This window comes from Pygoscelis adeliae, unplaced genomic scaffold (genome assembly GCF_000699105.1).
Source record: "Pygoscelis adeliae isolate BGI_AS28 unplaced genomic scaffold, ASM69910v1 Scaffold244, whole genome shotgun sequence".
Taxonomy (NCBI): Eukaryota; Metazoa; Chordata; class Aves; order Sphenisciformes; family Spheniscidae; genus Pygoscelis; species Pygoscelis adeliae.
In genome coordinates, this window is record NW_008824648.1 from 922,718 (window position 1) to 933,713 (window position 10,996).

The 10,996-nt window shown below is 51.8% G+C and overlaps 1 protein-coding gene across 1 annotated transcript in view; it reads left to right on the top strand.

Annotated features, from left to right (window-relative positions):
* The window catches only part of PITX3 (paired-like homeodomain 3), a 7,670-nt gene extending 290 nt beyond the window's left edge, over positions 1-7,380 (top strand). Inside the window, exons 2-3 of the mRNA XM_009322403.1 lie at positions 4,613-4,818; positions 5,827-7,380. Coding sequence (XP_009320678.1) covers positions 4,613-4,818; positions 5,827-6,390 — 770 coding nt within the window. The 3' untranslated portion in view covers positions 6,391-7,380. The remainder of the gene's footprint in view (positions 1-4,612; positions 4,819-5,826) is intronic.
* The last annotated feature ends 3,616 nt before the right edge of the window (positions 7,381-10,996 follow it).

Below are 10,996 nucleotides of genomic sequence, written 5' to 3' on the forward strand. Positions count from 1 at the left end.
CGGCTGTCCCAGGAGGCAGGGGGAAGGCATAGGGGTGCGTATCACAATGACAGCCATCGGGAGGGCGAGAGCACCATCCTGGCGATGGGGTTGCCTGGCCCCAGCTGCAGGAAGCCACGGCTGCCAGAGGGCATGAGTCAGGCAAGCCGGGTCACTGCCCAACCTAGATTTTATTGTATTTGCCTAAACTGTGTCCCCAGAGCAGGAGAGCTCTTCCCACTACACTGGAAATCTCATCCAAGGCACAGAAGGCTACACCTGATTATAAACTGCCCTTTTGTTTTTTTAAACTCTGTTTAAATTGCTTAGCTTGAAACTTTCCATGCTACGGGTTAACCTTGGGCTGAACTTTCCAGGTTCAGGCAGTAAGAAGGACAAGAAATACTGTCTTGCCCCTGCTTTAATTGAAAAAGCCTCATCACCTGTGCCTTGGTGCAAGGCTCCACAGTGGGCTGCTCTTGTCCCAAGGAGGTGCCTCTGACCATTCCCAAAGGCTGGACAAACCCCAAGCCTACCGCATTCTTTATCAGGCTCTGAAGAAGAAACACCACCATTCACACCTGCTCAGAAATCAGCTACCAAATGCTGTGGCTTCCCCTGGATTTTGCATCTGTCCTGTGACCACTCCATCCCTTGATGCGGCAGGACAATGCAAAGCTGCCAGCGCGAGGGGAGGCGAGGGCCGGGGACAGCCTGCTGCTCCCCGCGTAAAGCCTCCAGGCTCACCTGCGTGCAAAAGCTAATAAGCATAATGATGCAGCTTAGAACTCCCCAGAGCAAGTATCGTGAACAGAGTTACGCTGGGATAACTATGGTCAGAGAATCCACCCGCCGAATTCCCCAGTGCACGCGTACCTTAGTTGGGCACATCCCCAAGCACAGTGGCTCCTCGTCAGCTGCTTTGGATGCACGGCGGTCGTCTCCATTCAAGTGGCCTTCCCGATCAAGCCCACCCTGGCACACCGCAGAACTGCCAATTTAGGAGCTGATTTTTTTTTCCATTAGGCATGAGCAGCTAATTCCAGCTATGACTGCAGTCGTTTCATTGAGTGGGCGAACGTGCACGAGATATATTTCACAACCTATTTTGGGTTGACAATAAAGGCTGGGTGCCTGGCTACGTCACTCCCCACCGTCTTAAACGGTCTAGAAGTAAAATGGTTCCGGGAGGTGGGTCTTTGCCAGCGCTACCTGCATGCAGAGGCTGGCAGCTTGTGCATTCACACCAGACAGGCCAACGGCAGCCACAAGTCACGGGTGTCAGGCAGAGCAGAGCACACCACCGAGGGCTGCCCGGGACGGGGCAGGGCTGTGCTTCTGGCACTTCTTGCCTCTCCTCAAGAGAGCAGCCTCCCTGCTCCTCCTTGGCTCTGCTTCCTTCATCCTCAGAGTAAGAGATCCTGAGGAAGGGAGCACAATCCTTGTTTGTCTGGGCTCAGCTCTTGGAGATCCCAAGTGTCCTCCGATGGTGTGGTGTGGTTTGTCACACCTTCTGTTAGGTTTCAGGTCAGGGGGAGAGCAAGGATGAGGAGGGAGGAGGTGAGGAACTGCCCTGCATCTGCCCGTATTCTGCTCCTCAGCATGGATTCAGGGTACCCACAGGGCCTATCCTTCTTGCGAGGTCCCTTGTTTCCCTGTATTGCCACACTTTTGGTCCCCTCTGCGACGCCTAAGCTCTGCACCATTTACAGAGGGCACTTTTCCCCTTCCTAGAGAAGCAGAAACAGGCATGACACTCCCTATAAGCAATGCTCAGGAAGAGCCACAGGTAGCAGGTACGGAAATGGAGAGGACAATAAGAGGAATGTGTAGCTGCAGAGATTTTTCCAGGCTCAAAGTCAGGATTCCTACATCTCCTTGGACTTCACAAGATTTATGGAAAGTTCTGCACCAGAAGGGGTGGAGAAGACGAATACCAAAGCAAGATACTTGGTGAGCTCTTCCACCCAGATGCAGCCCATAAGCCAGTGGCACCTCCGCTCCGGTTTCCTTCCCTCTTGGTATAGTTTCTTCCTGCGTGAAGAAGGGCCGTCCTGAGCAGGAGCAGGATTAGGGCACAGCCTCCTGCTTCGCAGCAGCCCCTTTGGAAATCCACATTTGTCAGGGGCTCTTGTGGGAACATATCCCCTGGAGGTATCAGGCTCTTAATTAACCCAGACTTAGCAGATGAACAAACCAAATGTTGTCCCTTCATCTGTACTGAGCCATTCCTAATAACTAGCTCAAATGTGGTGGCATTGCTCCCCTTTTAATCTGTTTTAGAGTTGGATAATGCAGGAATCTCCCTCTTCCAACACTGGCTTAGAGCACTGAGCTAGAGAAATCAGTTTTATCTCCTTGGCAAGAACCACTGTAAAAAAGATCCCCATTAAGAGCATGCTTCCAAGAGTTCTGCTGAACGTGGGATCCCCACATGAAGATGCTCATGGGAACAAGGAGAGTACCACGAGACCACAGCCAGCTCCTACCGCTCCACTTTTCAGGTCCTATGGCTTCGTCTGTTTCAAGAGTGCACTGGGAAAGTTCTCTTGCGGGTACCACCCTGGATGGAAGCACGAGCTGGTCCTGGCACTGGGAATAGCAGACAGCACCTTCCTGCTCAGCAGAACCAGCTTGCACCCTGCTGTTGTGAGCAATAGCCAGCTCACTCTCCTTGCGTTAGCTTTCCTGCTGGTGGATAGCATTAAACGTGCCACAGAAGCGGAGGCGGTTGGTGGGGAGCCTGTGGGGAATCCACATTGCTTCAGTCAATGCAACGCATGCCCATAGAAACAAACCTTTTCTGACCACGCACAGGTTTTCCTCCATGAAGAGCGAGTGCCTGTCCTGCAAACGCTCTCTGTGACTCCAGCGTCACTCCCTTTGGAGAAAAGCAGGTGCAAGGAGGGTTTTCCCGGGGACAACAGGGAGAGGACTCTGAATTAACACGCTGCCACGGGAATGGGGGAGTGGCACCAGGTTCCTGGGACAGGAGTGTCTCCCAGGGCCGGGCTCCATTAAAGCACCTGCTGTTGGGTACGGCACCGCCCTGCAGCAGAGTCCTTTCTCTGTCGGGGCTCAGATGCTTTTCAGCCTCTCTTAGACTCCCCCTTTTCCATTTAGCTTTTATGGGGCATATTTTTCCAGAGCACATCCATCTGACTTGAGGAACCCTTTTTTTCCTCGCCCAGCTGTATTCCAGGTTACTGTTTTCTTGCCTCCCTGCTTTTTAAGGGTCTGTACAAGACACCTTCCACGTTAGGATTTTTCTGAACTTTGAAGCCTTTTAAGCTAGCTTCCACTGAAAAAAAAGACACAACCAAACAAAAAAATCCTTTTAATCTGAGTCTCAGCAGAATGAAGCCAGGATTTTTTAAAGGTTCTTCTCCCAGATGCAACAGTTTGGCAACTGTTTGCAAGGATTTCTACTTAGTTTAGCTGAGTATTTCCCACTGTAAAAGAATACCTCCGCTCCCTGCTGAAAACCTGATTTTCAGTTGGAACTGCTTCACCTTGCTTCTAGATCAGAGGAAGGAGGTGGTGAACATCAGAAATTATTTATTTTCACTGGAATAATTTTCTTCTGTGGTGACTTATCTTGGTTCCCAGCAGAATTAAACACGAGCTGTAGCTTTCCTCCTTGTAGTTGTCCTCCATAGATTGCCCAAGTGCTCAAATGTGACATTTTCTTTTGATGACGGAAGATATTTATATTTGCATTCTGCCCCTGTTTGCAGAGTACCGACAGGCCCAGGAGGGGCTGTGGCACAGGGAAGTACCTGGCTGCCCACCTCCACGGCAGCCCAAGGCTCAGCATTAAGGCCCGGGCTTAATGCCTAGGAGGAGGCTGAGCTGTACTTTTCATTTAGGTACCAGCGTGAACACTGGAGAGTTTCAAGATGTTCATTTAAGGGGCAACGAAATGAGGGATCTCCAAGCGAGGAGGCGGGCAGGGGCGGAAGGACAGGGAGATGCTGGAATACTTCATGGCAAGGTCTAGGAGAGGCCTTTTCCTACTTTTAAAAAATAAAAATACGTGCACCTAAGTAAGAAGGTAGAGGAGTAAGAAGGGAGGAAGGATAAAAGTTTGTGCTCCTCAGGTTTAGCTAATTTAAGAACCTCAACTTGCTATCATTAGCAATTTGCCTTTTCCCATCACTTGTCCACAAAAACGCTACTGATCTTTTGCTGTCTCATAAGTGGCAATTTCCATTCAGTTTTTCTAAAGGGCGCCTTAGGCAGAGAGTTTTAAGCAGAGTAGGAAACTGCCGTCCTGGGTAAGTTCTGCCACTATCACCCATCTTAACTGCGACTAATGAAAACCAGAGATTGGAAGTTTGGAAAATCCAAATCCAGTCGCTTGGAAGCTGACATCCATTACAGCAGTTAAATGAGGGCAAGCCGTGCTGCATCAAGGGGCCGTTGGTTTTGGTGCAGGGTGGATGCCTGCTCGCAAGGGCGAGGGAGGGAGACAGGACCACTCCTGTGGGTGCAGCTGGAGCTGTGGGTGGCCGCAGCAGAGGGGGACCTCATTGAGCATGCTCTGGTTGCCTCAAGGACAGGCTCCCCAAATGCATCCAAGCCTCTGAGTTAACTCAGGGGATCTCTCCCATCTTTCTGTTTTCTTGCACAGACACTGAGAAGTCCCAGCAAAACCAGACGGACGACTCCAACCCTGAAGACGGCTCGCTCAAGAAGAAGCAGCGGAGGCAGAGGACGCACTTCACCAGCCAGCAGCTCCAGGAGCTGGAAGCCACTTTCCAGAGAAACCGTTACCCAGACATGAGCACCAGGGAGGAGATTGCAGTCTGGACCAACCTGACGGAGGCACGAGTCCGGGTAGGACTGCAGCCCTCCCACCTTCCCGGGCTCGAGCTTGTGGGGAGGAAGCCAGCTACGATACAAGCCACCAAGCTGTCCCCAAACCAAGGAAGGAATTAGGGGCACTAGAAAACTTCTCTGTCCTGAAAACACCTCACCAGGCTCTACACCCAAGACTTGACACATCCAGCCACGCACACACCTCGTGCTGGTGGTGCCTTCCCTGTCCAGTGCCACCTTGCAATAACACAGGGAGATGCAAAGCCCAGGCTCTGCCCCACAGAGCCCCACCAGCTGGCTGCCCCGACCCGGCAGACCCCTTCCTTGCAGTGCCATCGTCCCCCAGCCTTAGCCTTGCTGGAGGGCACTCTTTGGCGTTCCCAAACCACTGTGCAGTCACAGGCGTAGCGTGGCAGGGCTCCAGCTGGAATGAGAGCTTCTCTCTGCTACTAGAAATATGAGATAGCAGCACCATGAATAGCCTTCCAGCAGCTTCCACACTCTAGGAAGTTATATTGTTTGAGTCCCTCCAACACTAACAGATTTTCCTGTTAGAAGATAGACTTCTAACACCCCACCCCAAGCTGGTCCTGAGGTGAAGTCAAAACGAGAGAGGTTATTTCCTCCACTCAGCAGCTCTCAAACCACATCCCCAAATACTTTGCTCCCAAGTCACACAACCCCAACCCCTCCTCTTGGGCTGTGGTCACTTGGAAATACAGCAAGTATTTTCCTCCCTTTTCCCCTTGTAAAGGGCATCTGTTTGTTGAGTGAGGTGGGTTATTCTGTGCGTTGTAAAATGGCAGTGGTTGGGTTTTGATCTAGGTGGTGATTCTCACTGGGAGATGACCCTGCAGCCCAGACATCTTGCTGCAACACTTCCTGATGCTCAGCTTCCCAGGTCCCTGGGAGCATCCCCAGCCCTTCAACAGCTCTCGCCTTGCTGGGCAAAGGGACTGGGGCAAGGCCCCTTCCAGGGACAGCCCAGAGTGATTCCCATCCCCTCCTTCTCTCTCTCTTTCTCAGGTCTGGTTCAAAAACCGCAGAGCTAAGTGGAGGAAACGGGAGAGGAACCAACAGGCCGAACTGTGCAAGAACAGCTTTGGAGCCCAGTTCAACGGACTGATGCAGCCTTATGACGACATGTATTCTAGCTATTCCTACAACAACTGGGCCACCAAGGGGCTCGCCACCAGCCCGCTCTCGGCCAAGAGCTTCCCGTTCTTCAACTCCATGAACGTCAGTCCCCTCTCCTCCCAGCCCATGTTCTCCCCACCCAGCTCCATCGCCTCGATGACCATGCCTTCATCCATGGTCCCTTCCGCGGTGACCGGAGTACCGGCCTCCAGCCTCAACAACCTGGGAAACATCAACAACCTGAACAGCCCGAGTCTCAACTCTGCTGTCTCATCCAGTGCCTGTCCTTACGCCTCAACAGCCAGCCCCTACATGTACAGGGACACATGCAACTCCAGCCTGGCCAGCCTGCGGCTGAAGGCCAAGCAGCACGCTAACTTCACCTACCCGGCGGTGCAGACGGCAGCTTCCAATCTGAGCCCTTGCCAATACGCCGTGGACAGGCCCGTATGAAGGGCTGCCCTCCACCAACCAGGGACTTGACCTTAGCCTGATAAAAGGAGACCTTTAGCCCTACAACAGCGTACGTCCTGCAGAGAATGAGAGTGAACACGAGAGAGCAAGAGAGCGAGAGAGAGCGAGAGAGAGCGGCGAGCAGGCAGACGGACCTCTATGAAGATTTGTCTAACTATCGTATGGTGAATTTTGACTGTCTTTCCCCTCCCAAACCCCTTCCCCTCTTGCCCACCAAACCTCCTCCTTCGTGGTAAAGAAACCAAAACAGTCTACTGGAAGCCCCATGGGGAAACAGGAGCCCCGACGTGCGGGGTGCCTGACCCATGGGCAGCAGAACCAAGTGTGTTTCAATCTGCCCCTCCAAGACCCCAGGGGTGAGCTCCCCAAATCCCCAGGACAGCACGGGCAGCCAGATGCCACCCCTGCAGGGAACAGTCAGGGACAGGGCAACGCAGGGGCTGCCATTTGGTGCTTGGCTGACCCCTTCTCCCTGCATGCGTGCGAGATTTCAGTTAAAGAAGTCTTGCCCACTTATTTATCACACAGCCAGTGAGGAAAGCCTTGTCTCAATCGATTGGCGTCTCTTTTTATAATGCATATATACACATGGCCCTTCAGACTTGAAGCCTTTAGGAACTGGGAGTTGTAAGGATATAAAATATGTGTGTGTATATATATCTTACATATATACAAATACATATATAGACATTAAAATACGCTTTTTTGTTTTGTACGTGAAATAACCTACAAAGTAGACCTTAAAACAAAAAACCCATAAAGCAAGCACATCCACCAAGGCAGCATCCTGCCTGTCATGCTTTACTGCTTCAGTCATTTCCAGTCAGACAGGAACACCTTTGCCAGTGTACATCCAAAGCATCCCCTTTTGCAACAATCAGCTCCCCCTTGCACATCTCCTTCCCTTCCCTTCTCCAAATCCCATTTCCAAAAAAGATAATAAAATAAAAGTTGGCACAATCCCTTTAAGGCTTCTGCCTGTCTGGTTATTGAGAGCACAAACCTGCATCTGAAGACTCAGAAATCAAGCGCCAGCAGCCCAGGCGAGAGCGAGCATCCTTGGGAGCGCCAGCACGAGGCAGCCCGAGTCAGAACAGGGGCCTGGGGTTTGGAGGGGCCATCTCTCTTCCTCACTTACAAATCAAACACCTGGCTCCTCAGGACAGCAAAAGCCCGTGAAGGGAAAACAAGCCCCCTCCCTGCTCCCTGTCTGCGTGCACCCACTGCGGCAGGAAGGGCCAGCCTCTCCTGGCTCAGGCTTCCCCGCCGTGCTGGAGGGGGCCGGTGCCTTTGATCTCCCGGCAGCCCAGGGCAGGGGAGCCCCTACAGGCACTCCCGCTCTGAACAGCTGTCCCCAGTTCCCCCGGTTCCCCCTGCGCAGTTTCTGCTGGGAAAGCTGTAAAACAGAGATGGCTCTCTTGAGATGTACAGGCACCAGGGGGACCTGCTGCTTCAGCCAATGCAGAGGGATGCAAGTGGGTTCCACCAAGGGCCCAAGGAGGCTCCACGTGCAGCAGGGGAGCAGGACATCCCTACCCAGTGCAGCTTCCTTTCCCTTCATCAGGCACATGCTCCAAGGGGAAAGCACAGCCCCAATATTTTACTTTTCTCTTAGGAAAAAAAAAAACAAACCAAAACCACATCACCACAACAAACTATCTTCTTTGGATGAACGGGACAGGCAAACCTGGCATAAACCAGGTTTCTGCAGTGGTGTTAACATGCAGAGAGGAAGCAAGTTCTTTGCTAAGAAGGGATCCTCACTAGGACGCAGTAGGAGGTCCCTCACGAGCAAATCATATGAACCACTCAGTCTTTGCCAAAGCCTATTCCACAGGGAGCCGCTGCTGCTGAAGGTATTGGTGAGCAGATGCTGAAAGCAGTCACAGATGTCAGCCCAGCTTCACTGTAACAAAATTATTCTTTGCTCTGAGTTAATCCAAAATGAGGGAGCCAAGTTACCCTGCACTGAAACAGCTACTGCTGGAAGCACGACCCTATCTGCAACGTGCATTCAAAGATCAAGCATAAACATCTAAAGCATAGACATAGCGCATCCAAGACAAGACCATTCATTGTAACCTGGATCCTACCTTGCCGCTGGGCACCAGCGCTGCTGAGGTAGCTTCAGTGGTTAGTCTCCGTTCTGTGCTGGAGCCTCCATCCAGCAGCCTTCCACCAAACACATGCCTTGTCTTGGTACTATTGTGCTTAACTCCCTTCTCTGCCACGGTTCTTCCCCCTAAGGGAAGGAAGAAGGGCCTGGGCTTCTCTCTTATACCCTCTCTTCCACTGACCCTGACTCGCAGCTGAGTCCAACTCCTCTCCCTGATAACCCAAGCCAGGTGGTGCCACAACCGTCTCCTACTCCTTGATGAAGGAGCTGAGCTCTTTACACACCTGGTCCTTCCCCTACACCCTTTCCACCCACCCTGCCCCTCCACTCTGTGCTGGTCTCAAGCACAGGTGGGAACACGGCAAAGCCAGAACAAGCATCTCTCAAAAAGACGCAGCTTTGCCTGGAGAAGAAATTGAAGGGAGACCCAGCTTCCCTTTCACTTGGGTGACGTGTCTATGGAGGGAAAGAAAATTCTCCCTTCTCTTCTCCCTAGCTAAAGCCAAGAGCAACACGAGCTCCTCCTTCCCTTTTAACCTGCTCTAGTAGCTGCGCTTTGCCTTGAGCAGTTTCTGTGCAGCTTTGGTTGTTCTCCGTGTTGCTGTGATGCTTGTGAAGATCCTCGACTTGTCCTGCAGAGAAGATGAGGTTCAGGTGGGGTGGGGGTGTACAAGGCTGGCTGCTGCTGACTGTTGCAGGATTTAGCCGGTGAAAGATATGCCCAAATATACAGAGCACAAGGCCAACTCCAGCACACTGTTCTCATAAGCTCCTGTTGGAGCCAGTGGGGAAAAGTCAAACCTAGTTCAGGTACTGATTTTTCAGCCTGAGGTTTTCCATGCAGTTATTTCAATTAATGTTACGCCAGACCAGACTGATTTCTGAGCAGGACAGACTCGGTCAGTACCCACACGAGGCAATTGGTGTACGCAAGTGTGTGGCCAGTGGCTCTGCAGGCTGGCTAGTTGGTTCAAGTTTCTCCTTCCCAATCCTGTACGGAGAAGATGGTGGGGTCTGTTTCTGCAGTCAGAGGTATCGCAGCGTGTAGGATCCAGACCAGATGCCAAACCACACACCAGCTCTGAGCTGAGAGCGCTTTGTACAATGGCACCAAATAACTGACACAACCTCGGGAAAACCTTAAAATCTGCAGACACCAGAGATGGCCAACAGTAAATAAAGAAGTGAGCAAGTTGGCAGCAGAGAGCTCTGGGAGACGTCCCCTGCTTTCCAAATGCCACCTGCCTTCCTGATGCAGCTGAGCCAGTACAGCCTCCCACATTTGGCTCCCTCCCCATGGGGCCGGGACATAGACATCACGCTCTCTGGTCCAGCACAAATACAGCAGGTGTCCTACAGATCTTCTCCAGGACCTGTCTCTCTCACAAGTCCCCAGTACCTCCCTAGCTGTACCTCCGTGGTACTGCAACCCAAGCAGGTGGTTTTTAGCAGGGTCCTGCTAAAGTAACTTTGGGTGGGGTCCCGGCAAGTAACTTTGTCACTGGATGCTTCCCAATCTGCAGATTTAGCAAGTGCACATTCTCCTCCATCATCCAGGTCATTAATGGAAATGCTGAACAAAACCAGACCCGGAACAGTTGTCCCTGAACTTCACTCAACAGACCCCTTCCTTTTCAACAGTGAACCATAGATAACTCTCTGGGTATAATTATCAAATGGATTTTGTACCTACCCGACATCCCATCTACATCATCCTTAAGAGCCACTTAAATGGCAGCCAGGGCTCTTCTTCACCATGCCCTTACCCTGTCATAGAGGAAAATCAGATTATTTTGACCAGATTCTGTTCCTGACGGGTCCATACGGCTCCTGCTCATCTCCAGTGCTTACAAGTAGTCATATTATTTGTTCCAGTATTTTTTGGACTGTGGGTGGGTGAGGGGATTTAACTGTCAGCAGTTCCTGGCTTTTGACCCCAGACCCCATTTTGAAGGGGGGGTACAAAGCTTGCATTTTACAGTCTTTCCATGCCTCACTGTCCCCCAGTAGTTGTCAAAGATAACAGCAAATATTTCTGGGATTGCTTTGCGTGAAGTTCACCACGCCCAGATGGCCTGAAAAATTCCCATTTACCTAAATACTCTCTTGCTTGCGCTTTCCTTATTCAAGGCCAGAATTTTAGCCCCCAACACCAGCGTGGCTTGTGCTACCCATTTCCTCATGGCTGTCTTTGAAGGCTAACGCAAAGTGCACCGAACAGTTGGGTCTCCTCAGCGGCTGCCGTCAGCGTTTCCCCCCTCTGCTGAAAAGCAGCACACCACCGCCTTTGGCCAGTCTCCTACCGTCAACACAATGGGGACTTGTTCCCTGCCATCTCTTGCTTGGTGCATGCTCGCTTTTACCACGGTCTCTCAACAGAGCTCCAAACTGCAGACTGGACGTGAGCATCCAAGCTCCTGCTGGAGAGACTACAAGCTGGGCTCAGGTAGGTAGAGAGCTGTAAGGGGA